The sequence below is a fragment of the Argiope bruennichi genome, chromosome 4 (genome assembly GCF_947563725.1).
Source record: "Argiope bruennichi chromosome 4, qqArgBrue1.1, whole genome shotgun sequence".
Classification (NCBI taxonomy): Eukaryota; Metazoa; Arthropoda; class Arachnida; order Araneae; family Araneidae; genus Argiope; species Argiope bruennichi.
The window spans coordinates 54,260,713-54,282,760 of record NC_079154.1 but is presented as its reverse complement, the minus strand read 5'-3'; the positions used below and the strand labels follow the sequence as shown (position 1 = coordinate 54,282,760).

At 30.5% G+C, this 22,048-nt stretch overlaps 1 protein-coding gene across 1 annotated transcript in view; it reads left to right on the top strand.

Moving 5' to 3' along the window:
* LOC129966265 (cell adhesion molecule Dscam2-like) overlaps positions 1-22,048 on the top strand; it is a 217,908-nt gene that overhangs the window by 151,333 nt on the left and 44,527 nt on the right. Inside the window, exons 5-7 of the mRNA XM_056080679.1 lie at positions 1,893-2,040; positions 10,232-10,404; positions 13,313-13,444. Coding sequence (XP_055936654.1) covers positions 1,893-2,040; positions 10,232-10,404; positions 13,313-13,444 — 453 coding nt within the window. The remainder of the gene's footprint in view (positions 1-1,892; positions 2,041-10,231; positions 10,405-13,312; positions 13,445-22,048) is intronic.

Genomic DNA, 22,048 nt, shown 5'->3' with positions numbered 1-22,048 from the left:
TTTATAATTAAAATCAGATTCTGTAGATTCTAATTCCATTTATAATTAAAATCCAAGAAGGGTTATTTCTCGTCTGTTGATTAATTGATTTTTAGTTTATAGCAAATATTTTTCCTTTGAATTTCAGCTTCTGGCAGCAAATTAAAACATTTTTATTTTTAAAAAAATTCCTCAAAAATGGGTTAAAATAATAGATTTTTTTCTTTTTTAAGTATGGACTATTAATTTTAATTTGTAAATCATAAATGAAAAATGGTTTAATGATTATGTTTTGCCACATTAAATGTAAATCATTAAAAATATTTTTTTAAAAATTATCTAATTAGAAAATATGATGTCATAGGCATTTTTTAAATATAAATTTTACGTGCGAATGATTTTTTAGATAAATATGTATTTGAGTTTTATAAGAAAGTTATACTTTGGCAATGGATTTATCTCCTGACAGTTTACATAATTTATTTATGTATCATTAATTATTATACTGCAAAAATTATTTATTATTTGTTTATACATATGACCAAAAGACAACAAGTGTCCATATAATAAATTCTGAAAATATAATTTTTTAAAACATTTTTCTTAGAAATTTACTCTATCGGAATCAAACTCATGATATGAATAAATAAATTCTTTTGAGAGCTTGTTAATATTTGTAAAGTAAAATTATTTATTTTTTGATTCATTTTCTGCAACTGCAATTATTAATAAAAATAGTAATAATAATTTAATTAATTAACAAAGCGATTATTTTATGCTTTGCTTTTAATTATATGTTTCAAAACTTGCACAATATCAATTAGGGGTAAAAAGAATAAGAACGAAACTTAGAAAACATGTGCCAATAATCCAGCTTTTGATTATTGATACAAAGGCGAATGTAAGAATCGGGAATTATTAGTTGCTGAAGAAAACTGAAAATAGAAAAATGCATCAGAAATAGATTTGATAGTTCCAGTAGACAAACCGAATCCAGTTCCTGAATCATGATTAAATTAATTACTTAAACAATTAAAACAAACAATGGACAATAAAATTCAACTATATAGTAATAAAATATAGTAACTTGGATTAAAATGATGCAATATTTTCTTATTTTAAACCATCATAACTGACAAATCGAAATTTCCATGTTGGTGTTTTCAGTTAGTCCATCATCTGCAGGGTCAAAAGGTTCCCAATAAGTTTGATCTCCCCTGAATGAATGAGGATCATTCATTAAGCTATCCTTAGTGACAACATCTTTTTTCTTATTGTTATATTAAGTTGTTTTTGACTATCATAAGAACCTTTAAAATACAAGTATCATCAGGAAAATGTCTTCTTAAAATTACATTGTGGTTTAAACAAATTTTAGATTTGTTTATCACAAAATAACTATCCTTCTTTGAATCGGGAACAAAGTAATTACCAGAATTCGAATAAGCATTTGCAGCCTTCTTGAGGCAACAATTATACTATTAAATCAGAGGTAAGTTTTTAGAAAAATATAAGTATCATGGCTTATAAAGAACTTTTGAGCAGTGACACTAAGACATGTAATGATTTAACATTACACTGATTTATTGAAAGTGCTCAAAGAATTGCCATGCCATTATACTGTTTAATGATACTAGTTGAAAGTGTGCAGTAACTGATATATGTAACAATTTAGAAGACAGGCACAGGCCGTTATTAAAAAAAGAATGATCATTGGATCATGAGAATAATGAGATGATTAAAAATAAGCGTTGGTTTTTTTAGACGTAATGTAGCTATTCTTCTGCAGTCGTTTCAGTTCATGATATCCATCATTACCATACAAATGAAGCAATTCGAAAGTTACGCTGTTTAAATTGCAACAAATTTCATTTAATAACTTTCCATTTAGCCACGTGTTTTCTATCTTGCAGTGCCACCTAAGGTCTCTGTCCCCAAAGGTCAGCTGGCTATCCGCAAGGGGGAGGCAGCTCGCCTGGTATGTGACGTCACGGGCAATGGACCAATAAATGTCAAGTGGGTCAAGAAACAAAACGTCATCGAGATCCATCCGGGTTCCAGGTATGTAAGTCATAACATCGATTCTCTCTTCAGTGCCCAAAGTTCTCCAATTTATTTAAAGGAGAAAGTATTGTCTCCTAAGAATAAATTTTGATTTAAGCGTTCTTGGTGAATAATAATGAAATAAATTCATATAGAAAAAGGAGTTAAGAGGTTTTTTTAAATTATACTTAAAAGGTTTAATCTTTTATTTACATCTAGCAAATAGACTCGTCGAAAATAAAAATCCAATTATGCCTTTTGAATGACATTTGGGAGATCATTTGTTTGATATTAACTATATAGTTAATGAAAATTAAAGACGATATTTGTCTTCATTCCGTATTCATTGATTCATCTTATTGAGGGAATTGGCTTAGTAAATTTTGGAGGCCCAAACAATAAATGAACGGATTTTTATTCTTGTGTTCAAAAATATGCCTCATATTTTTAAAAATTTTAAAAATTAAAAAAAAGAATTAAGTAATTTATCAATAAAATTTTTATTTAGCAGTTAATCATTAATTACAGCTGTTAATAAACAAGCATTTAGATTCGATTAAATCAGAAATTTTCAATAAGAAAAAAGTGTCTGAAATAAAATAACGCTTTCATCAACGCATATTTACCAAATATGCGTTGGTGAGAGTAATAGGATATTCTATCCAAATAAAAGATAGTATCTATACAAAAGATCAAAAATCATCGAAACGTTAAATTACCTTACAAGTTATATGGTATTATAGGAGAAATAATGCGGTACTTTCATTATGTTATACAAATTCGTACTTTGCAGAAATACATTATTCGAAAATGAATTGTAATTTATATTTTAAAATGTTTCTGTTTACCGTCAGTAATCTAAATATACATATTTAAGTACAGTTACTTAGAAATTGATATCATAAATTCGGCCAAGAATTATTATTTCAATATCCTTATCTTATTTTCAAACAGAAGGATCATATAATTTCTCATTAAGCTTGATTATATTCATGCTTATATCTCATTTGGTTTATTGTTCTGGGAACTAAATGATTGGAGATGGTTAGAGGGTTTTAGTATATTCGTGTTTTTTTTTCAAAGTTTTCAAAGCACTTAACCTGCTTTGAAAACCTTTTTTTTTAAACTTCCACCTTTAAATAATAATAATTAAAAAAATGTATCAATTTGTTATTTAGTTTTGTTTTTATCCAAATTTAAAATGAAAGAACAAAACGCTCATTTCAGACATATTTTGTTGTATTATTTCATGGAATGGCAAGGAGCATTGTAAAAATGTTATGCACCATATATGGAAATGGAACCTTGAGCAAAAGGTTGCATAAAAACTGGTTCGCCAAATTTCACTCTGTTGATTTCTCACTCAAAAATGCGCAATGACCTGGCTGCCCAATTGCAGTTCATATCAAGGCCTGTATCAATTGAGATCGTTATAGCACATCGCGAGAGATTGCTGAGAAATTCAATGCATAGAATACATACATTAAAAAGAAATAAAAACATCTTGTCTCTGTTAAGACTTGTCAGCATCTGTAATTTGCTTCTGAAAAGTCAAGAAATTTGTCCATTTTTGAAATGACTAAGTACTGGCGACGAAAAGTTTGTAACCAACATTAAAAGACAAAATTCGTAGGTGAAACGGGATGAACCAACCCAGACAATATCAATAGCGGAGATTTTCCAAAAATGACTACACTGCCAGTTTGTTATATTTCGATTTTTACTCTTTTTAATCTATTGTCTTGTCAATGGACACAGCACAAACACATACACATAATACAATTACATAGTCCTAATTAAGAGTAATTCTTATAAAATAAGAATAACTATTAATTAGGACACATATCATTACACCACCAGAACTATGGTTAACAGTCAATGACAGTTAAGCCACAGTATTACACACAACTTCACAGGCCGATATCGGACATCTTGCTCTACAACTCAGAACATGCGCATCTCTCTTATCTCCGACTCGTACTCGTTCTGTTTATTTGTTTATGTTCACTCAGGTGTCTCCCGGTCGCCCTCTAGAGGCTGCTTCTACCAAGTTTAATGGAATTATAAAGGAATTCTGCATTTGAAATTTTACCAAGAAACTAAATGTTTAATTCAAACGTCTGCGTTCAACAACTCACTAAACTGAGCCATGCAGTCCAAGGAAAATGATCAGAATTGGCTAAGTGTACAGGTGTTGTTTCCCAACATGATAATGCAAAACCCAACACATCTTTGGTCTATTTTCAGAAATTATTGGAGCTAGCGTTGTATTGTCACTTTCATGATATAGCGCAGACCTTATATTTCCAGATTTTGTTTATTTCCTTCAATTCAAAATTCCTTAAATGGGGAAATTTTTAATGACGCTATTGATGTAAAATTGCATTTAATTCAGTTTTATGCTGACAAACAGCATAGGTTTTATTAATATGGAGTCATTACCCTGCTTGAAAGATATCAAAAGTCATCGGAAAAAACGGGCAATACGTAATTTAATAAAGCTATATTTTCAAGTAAAAATTTTAAATTTCATTTTTATTTAAAATTAAATTTACTTCTTAAACTTCGTTGGCAACTCTACGTGTCGATAAATATTTTAGATGCACTACTTTTTTTAAACATTAAGATATCGTCAAATTTTTGTTCTTTATAAAAAAATGTTAATGAAAATTTTTTTAAAAAATCAATTTTTATAGCGCACATAAAATTTATGTATGCATGTGAAAAAAATATCGTTCTAGAAATTGATCGTAGATACATTTAAAAAAACAGATCTGATTTTTTTTAAAAAAGTTGTACTCATCTGTTTCTTTGCCGAATTTGCTAGTGCTCTCGGGAAAACTTTAGTTCTTCCATTTTCGTCCGCTCATCTCTTTGAAGCGGGTCGTATAGATTGAATAAAATATTGCTTACAAATTTTATGCTCTGTTTCGAATATTCTTGTGACGCATTTAACATACTTTAAAATGTTCTAAATATCCAAAATATAAAATCTTCCGTAAAAATATTCATTATTCAATGTATTTGTAACTCGAATAATTGTTTTAATTTATTCTTCATTACATTATTAAAACTATATTGTTAATGTAATGCGTCTACACAAAAATTATTTCATCGAATATTTTTGGTAAATTCATTGTATTAAAATCTATGAAAGACATTGAATCATAAAATTCGAAAAACGAATAGAATTCTACAGTTTTGAATCTGTGTGTTATACATTTTCTTTTCACAACGAATAAGATGTTACTTTTAAATTTCTAATAAATAAATTCCCAATAATTATGACCTGAAGTAAAGTTCATCAACCGCAGAATTTTTTTTTTCTTTGAAGGAGGGATGCTCTTAAGGCAAGATCGAAAGTACATCCTTTAAGAACCGATCTTGCTTTAAGGGCTCTTGAGGTGGATAATAAGAAATTAATTGGGATAGAAGAGTCTTTAAGTACTTGTTTTGATGGGTTGTTTTGAAAAATATTTTCAAGAGAAATATAATGCTACGCAATAAATATCTTTGATATATTTTAAATATTAGAATGACTTTTTTAAAACATAAGCAATGTTGTTCATCATGTAAGGTGTTCCTCTTTAAAGGGATATGAAATAATAAAATAAGGGCTTAAAAATATCAAAAGAAAATAGAAAGTTCGAAAAATAAAAAATGCTTATAGGTGGTCAAAGATCTTTCAATTGAGCCTCTTGAAAAATTTTTTCATTTAGCCTCTTCTTACTAAGGACTTTCAGGAAAGAGATAAATTCTCGCAGAATGCTACATATCTCACAAATCTTCTGTAAATTATAGAGGGTTTTCAAAAAAATTGTGTAAATTATACTTATGAAATTATTTAAATAAGTTTCCATAATTGTAACTTTAATAAATCCTTTTTCGTACCTAATGCATTTCTGAGGATCAGATTGGATTGGATTTGTAATATTTAGTAGCACTAGAGAGGTAATTCTGGCTATACTGCGCCAAACATATGGTATATAGATGAAAAATACTTTTTATGTTAATAAAAATTAGTTTAATTGTGAAATTACACTAAAATATATCTAATATATTTGGAAGCTGTCTTATAATAAAAATGTTAAGAAGTTTAAATTACAGGATCGGATGTTAGATAAAATGGTAAAAACCAATGGCCTTTAAGAACTTAAAAACATTTTGATGGGGATGTTCGCCCACCAGAATTCGTATATCCAATGATGAGCAATTAAAATGCGTTGACGATAAAAAATAAAATCATGATATTCAATCAAAATATGAACAACGGTTAAAATTACTAAGTAAGCTGAACAAACATGAACTTTTTCGCCGAGTAAAAGATGTCTATGAGTTAGACGGATGTGACCAATGTGCAGTCTAGTCAATTTAAAATCGTACTCACACACAGGGAAACAAGATCTCAGTGAAATTTTGGGTTTTATAAAATGAAGTTTATTCCCGACATACTGATCCCATGCCTCTTCCTACATTGAGAACAAACGGCGCTCAAAAACGTTTTTAGCATTGTTGCATGAAATATCTCGCTTCAAAAAGATTTTTGCAGCGTCATCTGCCACCTCATTTCCACCAATTCCGAATTCAGCAGAATAACATGTCATAACTTTTGTCTTTTAAGATCCTCAAACGATCTAAAATTTCCAACAATGAATTTCTGACAAAGTGTTTGACTACGCATAAGAAATATTGTCTTGTATATTGAAATATTGTATTTGTATTTTTCTCAAGAAAATCAAAACTTTAATTTCATGATATTCGATTTCTCCAAAATGACATAACGGAATCTTCAGTGGAATGTTTTTATTTTCTGATCTGTATCTTTTGATTTTCAAGTATAATATCGTCAAAATGTTGTCCCCAGAAAATCAAGACTCTGAACTAGCCTCATATTTCAATAATTTCAGATTATACAATTCTCATAAAAAAATAATTGTTCTTTTTCATATATATTATAAGAAAATCAAAAACTAGATTAAATATCTTTGAAATTTTCAAATTCAACCGGTTCAAGTATCATAAAATGGCAAGAATTTGTATCTATGATGTACCATTTAACTTATGATGATTTATATCTATGATGTACTGGCAATTTTTCTTAACCAAGAAACCGAAACACTCAAAACGGCTTCATATTTGAATAATTTCATATTAAAATCCCTACAAAATGCCACAAATGGAACGCTTCGAGACCTTTTCTTTGATGCGTCTCATTTGATTTGAGAATACTAAACTGTCGAACATCCATTTCAAGAAAACCGAAATACACAAAACTTCTTCATATTATCCAAGACGACATTTCACAAAATGGCAAAAGACATTTACTAGAGGAGCATCCGTTCAAGAAAATCGCTAGGAATAGGTTGTGGGAAAAAGAAAGAAGTTTCTTCAAAAATATCGAAGAGCAAATCTGGTAAGACTTTGTGCGCTGATCCTGGAACAGAAAGAGGGAAGCTCATCTACAGAAAAGATACGCGCTTTACTCTCTAATGTTCCGATACGAGCTCTTCAGATACCAGCAGAGTTTATGAATGTTACATGATCGCCAAGAGTTGTGCCTTGCTGGACGCTTATCTGTCTCTCCAGCAAAAGAGGAGCATTATGCCGTCGGAAAGAAAAAAGAAAAGTTCGCATGGAAATGTTTTGCAAGATCCTGTTTCTTTCTTTTTAGATTTTTTCTTTATTTTTCCCCTTTTTCCGTCGGATTTTGTTTGTCCCTGTTGTTAGCGAGGACTTGCGGATTTTTGTGAAGTTTTCCGGGAATGCGTTTTTGGGGATAAAAAAGACTCGCCCGGAATCAAATTGTGTCTCGGATAAAAGGCAGGGAAAGTATTATTATTTTTTTTACTGTTAAAAAAGGAAATTCTGGGAAATATTTTTTAAAAAGAAAATATGATGTTTTCTTATAATATTTGTTTAGCAAATGTTGATGTTTTTTGGTATTTTTAGTGTTGTTATGGTATACCAAACGCAAATTTCTTTGCGCGATTTCAAGTATGTATATGATTGTGGAGATTTCAAAAGAATTTAGAAGAAGCTTTTAAAAGATGTGTAGTCTTTTGTGTCGTTTAAATGAATTTTCGTATTTCATTTCGATTCTTTCAAATGACTGGATTTTGTCAAAAAAAAAAAAAAAAAAAAAAAAAAAAAAACATCCCAGTCACTTGGTCAAGAATTTCTATTAAGGCATGTTTTTTTATAAATACAGTGATATTTAAGTGAAAAAGTTATAAAAATCCCATGATATAATTATTTTTTAGTCTCTACTATATTTCTTTTTCTCCTAAAACAATGCATTAATTTCTATCTAGTTTTACTTTCTTTCGTACATGCTCCTATTTTCATAACAAAATTTTATTTTAATTTACCAAAGCTCAGATATGCTTATTTTAATCAGATTGCGAAAAAAATAGACAAAAATATTAAGGCTGAAAGGACATTAAAACTTTCAGATTATTTATTATTATACATTAGAAAGTGTCATATTTAACTAATTGTAATGCTTGATATGTTAATTTGGAATAGGACTTAAATAAAAACTTAAATACGCAGTGTTACTATCTGGATCAACAATACTGACTATAGAGGAAAGTAATTTTTTTTTCTTAATTTCTGATAGCGCGAAAAGTTTTCACTTTGATGTAAAAATAACAAAAAGTAAAAATTGATGGTCACCAAAAAATTTCTTGGTGTGCCACAAGGAGGATAAAGTCTTATCAATTTGAAATAAGACAATTAAACCAGTGTGTCTTAAAACCGCCATCTGTTACCTCCAAATACGATTGTACAAGAATACCTGATAGAGCTTTTACAGAGAATGCTGTTTGGCAAGTCATCTAGGATTTGATAACTGAAAACAGATGATAACGTTTCATTGGAAGAAAAAACAAAATAATTATTCGAGAAAGAAAAAAAATGGTTATTGCCTTGTCCCAACGACGTCTTGGAAAAAAATTGCTGAAAGCATAATTAGGGTTTTATGAGATTGCAGTCAATTTGTGATTTTTACCGCGATGAGATCTGATGGAAACAGTAGTAAATACAGGAATCGATTAATGACGTGATTACGTTTTTGGAAAACTAAATACAAGAATCACTGCAATGATTAGTTTAGTTATACCATCTGCCTATCTAAATAACCTTTTTCGTTACGTAGACAATAAAACGAAACATCCAAAAGCGTCTAAAGATAAGCTGGATATATAGATAGACAATGTCATGAGCTTCGTCTCGTATCATTTTTGCCAACTGAAATTCACTATCCCTCATTATAAAATTTAAGTATAGATCGGAAACATGTATTGCTGCGCCTAATGGAAAATTGAAACGTTATATTTATCTTTGAAGAACCCTGCCAAGTTTGCTGACATCAATAGAATATTTTGATTTTATATGGCATGTAAATAGTATTCGTAAAAACGATCTTCAAACTTTGGCTAAGTATTTTGCAGAAGCTTATTTATACATCTATATAGTTTAATATTAAGTTGAAGTCTTCATACACGCGTTTATTTCAGCAAGTGGAAACTTATTTCTTATTCGAGTTCTTTAATTACAGATCTTAAAGAAATATTAGATCCAATTGTTCAACGAAATGGGAATTATTCTTTTGATCACGCTATTTGATTCGCGCAAACGTATAAAAGAGAAATGATTTATGCTGACTTCGAAGCAAGAACAAACAATACAAGTGATATTAAAAAGCTTACAATTCAAAAATCATCTTTTATACTGAGGATTAAATTGATATCCCCACATTGAATGAATAATACTGAAATCAGAACCCAAACAATGACAAAAGGTATTTCCAGCTGATTCCCGTAAACAATACATTAAGTAGATATCAGAATCAATTGTGGTGTAAAACCCATTAATCGATTCTATCATACAAGCCGTTTCGCATAAGCCGTTGAAAGAATCGCTAAGCTAGTAACTGAATCGTCTTTATCGACGGATCATCTTTTAGAGTAGGATTTATTAATGTAAATTATTGCATCTCAAGGTAAAAAAATAACAATCTGATGAAGGAAAAACCAGATTAATGAGCCAAGGCAACGAAAAATAAACATCTGTTCTTCACTACGTCGGCGTACATGTTGAGAACTTTTTAATGATTAAAATAACATTTCAGATAACTTTTAAATTGAAATCTTTACTTTTGAAATATAAATGTTAAGAAAAATAACCAATCTAATAATTTCATTTATAGGTTTGAAGCCAATCAGCGACGGACCAATCCATCCGGATATTCAGGAAAGCAAGAACAGTACACTTTCGAATTATTGGTCCGGGACAGTCAACAAGGAGACGGAGGGACGTATGCATGTGTTGCTAAAAATGAGTACGGGGAGCATAGGGGTGAAGTCACCTTTGATGTATTAGGTACGTATATCATATATTTTTTTTCGGTTTTAATTTAAAGCTTAATAGATAGTTTCTCATTTTCAAAATAATTCATTTTAACTCTTTATTTGCCACGAAATTGTTCACAGTGGGCAAACACTTCCAAATAGACCTAGCAATCAAAATATTATAATTATAGATTTCCCAAAGTAGCACACTTTCTTTTAGTTTCATTTTAAATAAAAATGTCTTCTAAATAGATATGTATGAAATACCTGATACCTTCAGATAGTATGACGGAAATTTCATTACAGTTTGAAGGACAAGTTTATATCAAAATTCCCTATTGTCTTTGGAAAGTGAAAAACAGGTGTCATATCGGTATTTCATGAATATTTTCCTTTTAAATTAGGATATAAAAGATAACGGATATTATGCTTCTTTGTTGGAAAGCTACAACTTCAACACGTTGACTGACTAGCGTATTTTAAAATATTAGGGTATCCCATAAGTTTCTTTGGCAATACACAAAAAATGCCTTAAAGTGATCATGTTTATATAAATACACAAGTTCCTTATTAACCGTCTATTGCAGTGGTCGGCAAATTCATTAGTCAACAGAGCCAATTATCAACAGTTCAACGATTGAAATCTCTTTTGAGAGCCACGTTTTTTAAATTTAAATTATATAGGTAGTTATATTGTTATTCACTTAATTAGGGTACTCTTACGCTGACTTTTATTAAGAATGAAGGCTTAGCTAACATAGCTCGCGAACCACGATTTAACCACCACAGGTTTATTGTATCAATTTTAAATATATAAAACTGGTAAATATATAAATATATACACTGGTTTATTGTATCAATTTTAAATATTTAATATGAAAAAAGAAGCTCTTTTAAGCTCGTTTTACTAGTGATGTTGTTACTTTTAAAACATTTTCTACACCTTTCAAAACGTGTAGGCAAAGGAAGCCCTTGTGGCATCAATGCTTTAAAGAAAGGCTAATAGTGCAAATAATTCTGCAGACGAAATTCATATTGTCTACAGGAGTGGTGCTATGACTACTATGATCGTCTGCTATCGATTTAAGATATTTAAAAATTGGAAATGAAGAATAACAACAAGGGATAAGAATCTTATCAAGGCCATGCTGGCTGAAAATCCTCATACAGTGTGCGTGAGAGAGAAGATGCTATTAATATTCCCAGGTCATGGGTACATAATCTTACGATCAATATGAGGTCTGTCAATGGACGTGAAGTTTGGGTTCTACGCTTATTGACTTATAAAACGCATCTCTACGACGGATTTGCTTTAAAGGGCTTGTTGCTGAAGACGAAATTTGAATTTTGTATCGAAATGTGCATCGAAAACGAATTTGGTCTAAAGACAATGGATCTTCAAATATGACGAATTCTGATCCTGTCATACAAATTCTTTTATCTATTTGGTGGGAATAGAAGAATGTAATCTTGTTCCTTACTCAAAGTGAAACTCTCAATTCTGCCAAACACTGTAATCAGCTTGATAAATGGAAGGCCGCCATAACAGAAAAACGGCCAAAATTGCAACCGACTAGATACTGGTGTCGTTTGTATCTAGTCGGTGGGCTTTGTGTCGTTTGTCATCAAGGCAATCCCAAACGTCATGTGGCATTGGCTGTAAGAGAAAAACTGTTATAGCTTGATTGAGACATTGTGCCACATTCTACATGTATCTTATTTCATGCTACCATAAAATGTACATGTCACAAAAAGTTCTTTCCATGATAAACAGTTCCGACTCGTAAGCGAAATAGAAAAATGCACCTCGTGGAATATTTTGTAAGCATGTCCCTATAATTTTGGGGGAAAAGAATGATGAGGCTTCTTAAAAGATGGAAGATGGTTATAAAATACAATAAATCAACCTTAGACAACAAATAGCGTGTATACGTTCCATATTAAAAAAAGAAAGAAATTTATGGATTCCCTAATATATTCCGATCGGAGGTTATTTCATGACGGATAATCAACACGTTTAAATAGATCGTTTTCAAAATGGAAAAGACAAATGAAATCGACAATTTTTGAGAACAGATGACTATTTAATAAATGAACGAGTTAATAGATGCTCCTACACAGGACAGTAAAAATAGGTCCAGGAAATTAAATGTCTTTTGTTGTATATTTAGAGGTTTATTGTACTTAAAGCTACTTGCTATCATTTTAATCAAAATTCTATAGTACAAATGTAAACATTACCTTAGACACATTAGAAATCTATATAATAGGGCGCGGTAATACTTGTTTTATTAACTCCTGTACTCCTGGACCATAGGAATGATAAATATATTTATGTCTTTCAAGAAAGTTACATTTGTTTATAGAGATATTTAAATAATATCTCATAAATAAAAGTATTTATGTTGTAGCCCCGTTTATATTATATTTCTGAATTTGTCTTGCCATCAACATCTCAATAAGAAAAGGAGGTTTCGATCTCCTATCTTTTTCTTTCGAACGCACAACCTAATAAAGCCGTACCATCTTATCCCCATCTATCTAATAAAAACATCCATCATCTCTCCTCTTCATACCTCTGAAACGTATTTCCCCGTTTCTGACAAGGCTCTTATAGTTTTTATTAACACCACTTCCCCCTTCTACAGTCCTCCACCCTCTTCAAGAAATCCCCCTCTTCAAAACAAATCTTCCTCCCCCACCCATTGATGTCTGCTTCCCATCAACAGTACCGCAAGACAGAACGCGAAACGTCATAACCTTCCATTTCCGCCCATCCCTCCAATAAATAGTTCCGGACATTTCTCTTAAGCCTTGTGCACCCCCCCCCCGCGTTTACCCCATCCTTCTTCGTGAGGAACAACGACGAGTCCTTTGTCCGCCCGAGTCAACACGAACATTCCCGAACAGCATTTCGATAATGAGATCTTTCTTTGCAGAGCCCACCTCTTCTCCACGGGGCGTGCGCATCACCGAGATCACCAGCCGATCCACCCGGGTCTCCTGGCAACCCCCTCTCCCCAGCAACAGTCCCGTCCTCAAGTACCACGTCCGGTACTGGAAGAACGGAGGTAATTGTCTTTCCTCCATTTTCTATTGTATTTGAGATGATCTCATCGTAGCGTTCATAATTTTATTAGCAACAGGACAACAACAATTAAAAAGAAAAGATGGCATGCATATGAAATTTAAATCGCCAAATAATTGGAAATGAAGTAGGTTTTTTCCAAAGTACAATAAAAGAAAATTTAATTTAACATTTTAAAGCATTTTTATTAATAGATTAAAAATTAGAATTAAAAAATATATATTTCCGCTTTCTGCTGAAGTCATCATCTTCTCTGTCTCACTAACAGATGGCGCCATAAGCACGAAATCAATAATCAATATAATTAATCAATTATGTGATAATTCCTTTAAGAAAATGTTAAAATGTTTTCTTACGGAATACACTAATATACAAAATTTAAACCTTCTAGCATACAAGAGAATGAGTGAAAAAGTATTTTAAAAATTTCATCCTTACAAATTTGAAACAAGTCAAGTTAAATAAAAGTGTTTAAAAATACTGGTCATAAGGGTGACAAATCGCAGTGGTATGCATTTCAAATCATAAGGAAATTAATAATGCGAGAAAAAATGTTTTTAGTTATCTATAGGGAAAGATAGGCGAGTGTAATAGGCTTAATGTTACCATATTACTATTACTGTCATAAATGCAATAAAAGTTAGAATGCACATAAGTCGCGAATTAACCCTTTAATCTGGCACCCATGTGCCATGCATCGATTCACCGCTTCTAAAAATTATGAACTAAAATAATAGCACTCAAAAACACTAAAATTCTATACAAAAATTCCACATAGCACAAACATTTCAAATAATTTATGGAATCTTAAATGAATTAATAAGAGGGCTAACTACCAAAACGGAGACTGTCATTTAATTAGATTATTAAAAAAATGTAAAATAGTTAAAGATTTAAAAATCACACGAAAGTACAAAAAATACCTAAAGTTAGATGAGCCACGTGTTACAGAACTTAATACCAATTTATGTATCACGGGTTCATTATTTCAAAAAAATGTAAATAAATGTGTAGTTTAGCTTACAAGATACGAACTAACTGCAATCGTTTGCACAAAAGGCAATTTGTGGTACAATATTTAATTTTGCGAAACTCCAATATTAAAACGTCTTTTGTAGTATTTTGTAAAATTATTTTTTTTTTTCAAAATATGTATTTAGGTGTCTGTTCTCAATTACGTAATTTAGCCTTATTGAATTTGCAGAGAAAGGTTAAAATAAATTTTATTAAATACGTTATGTTAAGTTCAAAATGCTCATTTTTAAGAGCAATTTCACCCTTTCTTTTGGCAGTTTTTATTTCTCCTTCTTTTCTTATTTTTCAAAATTTGGCGGACAAATTGTTAATGAAGATATAAAGTACATGGTATTCAGACGAATTTTATGTGTACACGAAGATGTAAAAATGACCAGCTAATTGATGGAACTTATTTGATGTTAGTGTTAAATAGTCCACACCCATGTTTAACCCTTTCTAAGGCCGTGGGAAGTATGCTTCCCACCAAATTTATCAATCTTTGTATGAAATTATGTAGGTTGGGATAAGTTCTGACACATTTTTTTTAGAAAGACAGAAACGTAGATGGGTCAGTTCTTTATCTCACACAAAATGATGTGTCTTGGTTTTTCACTTAATTATTAATTAACCAAATTAATTAATCAATCAAATTAAATTTATCTAATAAGCTAAATGAATCCCTTTTCTTATTCTAATTTCAAGCCTAAAAATATTTTAACATAATATGACTAGAAAAAAATGGCCCTTTAAAGGGTTAACTTTTATAACAGTTGAAAGTCCGTATCATTCAAAATTATAACGATGGAACGTTAATTGATGAACGACGATAACAGTGGGACATTTAAAAAAACTGAGATATACGCAGCGTAATGTCTAGATTAGTATATCTTCCAGGACATATGAATTCTCTCGTGACTACCTGGCATCATTCCTGTTGGAGCAAAACATTTCATATTGTTACAAAAAAACAAAAAAAAATCAGGTAAAAGTCCAATAAGCTAGATAATGACTCTTTATTCCACAAACCCACAAATATAGACAGAAAATAACAGTCGAAATACATAAAGAATATCAAGAAACTGACGTGAAAACAGCAAATAGCTATTAAACTGCAGGATCTACACAGTAACGTTCAGAGACACTCGCTAGACACTCGTTCCTTGATCACTGCTCCACCTTTTTAAAAAATTCGCCTCACTCGTGAGAATACATCTGCTTATATGGTCTTCGCGACCGGGTATTGAATTTTGTAAGAGTATCTACACATCTCAACTGATAATACAGATACAGCCATAATTCTTGTATTTTCTAGAACTTTGAATTTCATCGGTAAATTTTCGTCAAGATCGGCGTCATTGGACTAGCACCATTCAGAATATATATAAATCTCTTCTTTCATCTGAATCTAACTGCGCAGGAAAGCTATATTACAAATTTGTAATATAATTTGTTGCAAATCCGTAATATCGGTCAAAATCGGTATATTCAGTCAAATTGGTGCATATTCGCAAACATTTGGTATTGCATTTCAAGTCACATCTATTACCTATCCGACTACAATCTACTCTATATACGTGGTGCAAGTAAGAATTTGCAACCTGTTACCTATTCCCTGGACAAAATTGTAACTTAAATGACTTGCGTTAAAAATCTAATTACAGCACCTCTGGATCATTTAGTTGGTGTTTCTGATCTCATTCTCAGCTGTGATTACGGTTTCATTTTGAGGTTCTTATCTCTCATAACAGATTATAGATTGAATTTTGAATCGTCTAATAATAATGAGTGTGCGAAATATAAAAAAATAAGCCACCTTTGGTAATTATATTATTTATTCTAGACTCTCTTGTTACAACTAGACATTCATGGCTGTTAAACAATTAATCCAGGAGTAATATAGGAGGAAAAATATAAGTTTAATGGAGTCAGTATATTTTAAGTTAGCCCGATGGCGTAGTGATAGCGCTTCGCGTGCCCAAAACACAGGTCCGAGGCTCGATCCTCGGGCTGGGCAAGGTCGATATAGCCTTCCATCGCTTTAGTGGGTCGATAAATTTAGGACCAAGCATGCTTGGGAGCTAAACGCTGGGTATTCCGCGTTAAGCTAACCGAGACATATGCCTTCAGCCCCAGAACCCTTGGTCAAGAAAGCAGATATGGGTACTGTAGGCTAAGGCCCACATGGGCTGTCAGGCCACCAAGTTTAGTTTAGTATACTACAAGCTGCTGCGCCTGCAAATTATAAGATGTAAGTATGGTGTAATTTTGTGTTAACCCTTTAAAGGGCCATTTTTTTCTAGTCATATTATGTTAAAATATTCTTAGGCTTGAAATTAGAGTAAGAAAAGGGATTCATTCAACTTATTAGATAAATTTGATTAATTAATTCTTTTGGTTAATTAATAATTAAGTAACGAATCAAGACACATTATTTTGTGTGAAATAAAAAAAGCATCTCAGTTTCTGTCTTTCTAAAAAAATTTCTCAGAACTTATGCCAACCTACATAAATTCATACAAAGATTGATACATTTGGTGGGAAGCATACTTCACACGGCCCTAGAAAGGGTTAAATAAAAGTGGGAACTGAAATCCTACTTCGGAGCATATTTTCAACAAAAACATTTTTTTTTTTTTTAATTTTAGCATTGGCAAAAGTATATAATTGACTGGAATGATGGGACGCTGAAATAAGTGATAATTTCAGCATAATAATAAAAGCATAGTTATTGAGTTGTATGAAAAATTTTTTAAAAAAATTATTAAAATTAAAGCAAAAAATTGTATGGAAATAAAACGGCCTTATTAAAAATTTAATTTCTTTTTAATGTTAAAATAGTGTAAAAAGCAAAAATCTAAATATTGTTTTTAATTAGCTTAATGTTTAAATTCAGAAAATTAATAGTGACCTTCTTCTTGTCTTAAAAAGGCAAGTGTGTCAAATTCCATCAAAACCGAGCAGAAATGGCAAATTTGTGTAAAAAACGCATACAGATAAATATTCACTTTTATATACATAGAACATTTTAAAATAAATTTTGTACATAATTCTTATAAATATCTCCCAAAATAGCTCTTGTATGTTTTAAAATGGGACGTTAATATAACTAAACTAAACTAAGTAAATATCAAAACACATAAATATGTTCTTCAACGTAATTGTGATTATAAGAAATAAAATTTAGATCATCAGTGCATCCACTGTATTTTGATCTACATTTGATAAAAGATGAAATACAATGCCATATATTGATTTCTCTTTCCGTTTGTTGATTTTCCCCTTTTTTTTATCAAAGGGAAAAGTAATTATTAATTACCCGGAAAAGGAAAAGGATAGAAATGAAAGAGAATTCAGAGAATCGTACCAGGGGAAGCAATTAATTTCGCAAAATATAACGAGAACTCTTTTCTTGATTAATTTATTTATCGGAATTTTTTCCCCTCAAAAGAAAATCATTAATGAGCTACTTTCTAAATCATATTCGCAAACTAATTTTGTAGAGGAAACAGATCCTTTTTTTTTTCTTGATATCATCTCGAATTTCTACCAAAATATGAATCCAGTTCTGGATCCGGTAAGTAAGATTATTAGTTGCGTCTCATTAATTGGAATCCCCGTTCGTTACAGCTTATAATTGATAACATCAAAATATATCCCTAGTGTGAACTTTTTAATGTAAACCTGAACGGTGCGAAGAATATCTGCAATGAATAGTTATTGCATTCAAAATGACAATACTGAAATGAATTCCCAGGCTCAAATTATCTGTGTGAAGAATGCTATTTCTCTTAATAAAAATTATGTTATGTTTGTAATTATTTATACTTATAAAAGGAAGTGCTTGTGATGATAACAAAGAAGTGTTAAATAATAAGTTGGGAAATGCATTACACTTTTAATTTCACGTATACGTAGTATAAAGAAAGTAAAGTAATCGTCAAAATAAATCGAACTCGAGATTTTGACAAATATCCACATTTCAGAACTACCCGTGTTCGATAAACACATTTTTGGAAAATGTCCGCTGTCTGTCTATGACAAAGGTAACTCAAACTTTTCGAACTAGAAGGCTGAAATTTGGTATACGGCCTTTACATCAAATTTGCAGATTTCTATGAAATTTTGAGTAAAATCTATTCAGAAGAAATCCGACTATTTGAATATAAGTTGACATGATAATGACAAAACGAAGAGAGCTAGATAGATAAAATTTAGTACACAGATGTAACATCTATAGTGTAGACACCTGTTGTTGGATTTGACAAGTTGACTGTCTGTCGATCTGTATTTTCAGAAATATGTAAATCTGATCATTCAAAAATGCAATGACTTAAATGTATCAAATTTGGTTTGGATTTTGTGACTGCAAGTATAGATTTGTATCAAATTTTTGTTTTATTCGGTGGAGAAAAACATATCTAAAACACGAATTCGGTTTTTCGATACTATTAACTTACGGCAGGATTGATTGCCAAATAACTCGCCAAGAATGACACGATAGATTCAGTAAAAATGTTAAATTTACACCAGAAGTTAATATTTCGTAAGTATTGTACGCCAATGCCATGCAAAGCGTTCTCTGGCATGTCAAATTTATTAGAGAATATGCGAGAAAGTTTTGGGGAGTTCGCTTCGCTGCTTAATTTTTTGCGTATTTAATATCCAAAGGGGAAAAAATTCATATTAATTCAAAAAGCGCCATATTTCGATAATATGATGAATCCTTACATTTTAGAACACCTTGAGCCCGAAGGATCATTTTTAGAAGTACGGCATAATAAATTAAGAAAGGGAGAAATAGATGAAATTAATAAAATTGGGGAAGAAATCCATCCAAGATAATTCATAAATATAGCGAGCTGGATAGATAAAATTTGGCATGTGGGTTTTATCATTTGATTTTTAGATCCGAATCGAATCATGGAGCAGGTCCCAGAACTTTGACTATTTCTTGATGTATTTATTGTTATGCAATTCAGTGCAATAAGAAAAAGCACAATTAGCTTACTGAATTTTAGAATGCGATTTTTACCCCACTATTATATGTATATGTAAAATTTCGTGTCAAATATATCAATGAAAACAGATTCAAAATATATATTCGATTTTTTTTTTGTTGTTGTTGTTGTTTTATAACGAGGTTAGAAACCAAAATGAAGTGATATTGGGAAAATATATGAAGAATTCGAGGAGAAACTGCACTTGATTGCTTCGATATAATAAAAAAATAATAAAATAGACTGCTTTGATAAAATTTATTTATATAAAATAACTGAAAGAGGTGTCCAAAATTGATGTCAATTCGATAAATTTCAAAATCTATTTTGTATAAAAGACATTCTTTTTTAGATATATTCAATAAGAAAGGATTTGCTAAACTAAATTGTCACCCCGATCCAAGTTAGTAATCTGAATTAGCCAAACACTGTGATCATTCTTAACTGCAGGTAGTATGTAATCTTATAAATTGTTTCACTTCGTGTCTTGAAAAATTTATACTCCTCTTTTTAAAAGTTCCAAAATAATTTAAATACTTTTTTAATGCATAGAAATTATCCCACTTTCAACAGAATAAGCGTAGAGTAATATGTGTTAGATTAATTAGAATAGATTGCATCCATTTCAAATGCTTACAGAGCATGCGCATAACTCAGGTTTACAAAAATTTCTCACTATACGTCATAGAATGGGTCAAGTCTCGTATGCTCCTTCGCTATAAGGTTTTAGCTCACATCTCTCTTTTGATGTCAAATTACATGTCGAAACGTGACATTCTGGCTCTTCAACAATTAGTTTATTCCCAGATCTAGCACCATACGAGTTTTCCCTTTTCCCACAACTAAAAAATTTGGTTAAGGGGCAATGATCCACAAGTTTTGAAAAAGTGCGACAAAGAAGTTACAGTAAGAGGCAAAAAGAAACTTGCGTTCCCCATTTACATATTTGTATAAGCAATAATATAAATGCATAGTTTCATGAAACGTGATACTGAAATGATCGCAATCGATTACTTCCACAATTTGCTTATTCCCTTGATCTCCCCCTTTGTGACTTTCTTCTCGAATGAAGAATATTCTTAAAGTGAAATAATTCTTAAATTCTAAAGAAGTGCAACGACGAAAATATAGGAAAAGGTATCAAAACAAGGCTCATATTGCGTATTTATATCTCCGTATAAAAATGGTAAAAGTACTTAGTTATACGGGATAGTTATTTCAATGGGGATTCTAAACAAATAGGTTCTATCTATATTCACACTTCCGCTATTAAATAACACATCTGCAATTTTTTTCTCATAGCTAAAAGTATCCCTATATAGAACAAAAAAAAAAAATGATTCAATAAAAGTTTCTGGTTACTGAAAATAATAAACTTCCATGGTCAGATATATTAGATATTGTTCTCTACTCTAATAAAAATTCCGTTTCTGTCAAGAAATGCAGATATAAACGATTTTAAAGGCCAATAACAGTATTATAAAGAATTCAAAATTCCGTAACGAAATACTTTAGAAGATACGAGAGCAATTTCAAAGAAGTGGACTGAAATCAATAAAACGATCTTTACATTCTATTTATGTCTATAAAAAAATACATTCGCTAGATCTCCTATTTTTAGGAACGGCGTTCGAGTACTACGGAAGATAATAAAAGGGATTTAAACTGTAGGAAATAAAATTATTTGCATCTAAATATGGCATAAAGATATAAAACGAATGAAAGAGTTTTCTTTAGGTGTTTTTTGTAAACATTTCTAGTTATTTCGAATATATTACATTACATTATTTTCATTTCTCGTTCATTCCTATAGAGAAAAATTTCTTTATAAGAAAAATTTCTTTATAGGAATCTTTATTTTTCCAGATTTCATATTTGCTCACAGGTTAGATATATTTTTTTTTCTCTTTCTTTCCTTGAGAATTAAAAGAAATGGAATGGAAAATAGTTTTTTTTTTAAATCTTTTACCAAACTATGATTAAATAAAGGTGTATGAAAAATGAATGAGAGCAAAATGGTTTAATTTGATTTCTCATTCAGAACTTTGTTAAAATTCTATTTGCCTTTTTCATTTTCTCGTAAGAGAAAGTATTGTAAACGTGAAAAAAATGTAAGGGAAAGGATTAGGTGTATTACGATTTGATAAACTTAAAATTAGTATCCTAATATTAAATACATACAAGGTATCTAATATTAGGATACTAACATTATACATCTAATTAATTACAATGTCTGTAGATTAGACTACTATCTGTTAATTCCCTCATGCAACATATATTATGAAAATATAACTCAAATCAATTTTCTTAAAATGTAAGCTCATTAAGAAAGAGTGTTCTAAAATTTTAATTAGGTTTTTAATAAATTATTAAAATTTAAACATTTTATTTACAAAAACTTCAATGCATATTAACTCTAGAAAATCATTTTATTCTACTTAAAAACTCAAATAATTTTTTCAGTATTAACAATTTTATTTCCGTATAATTTTTTTTCTCTAATTTTAATAATTTTTAAAGACATTTTCGAAAACATTTACAGTAATATTTTTCATTAACCGTTTGCTACATTT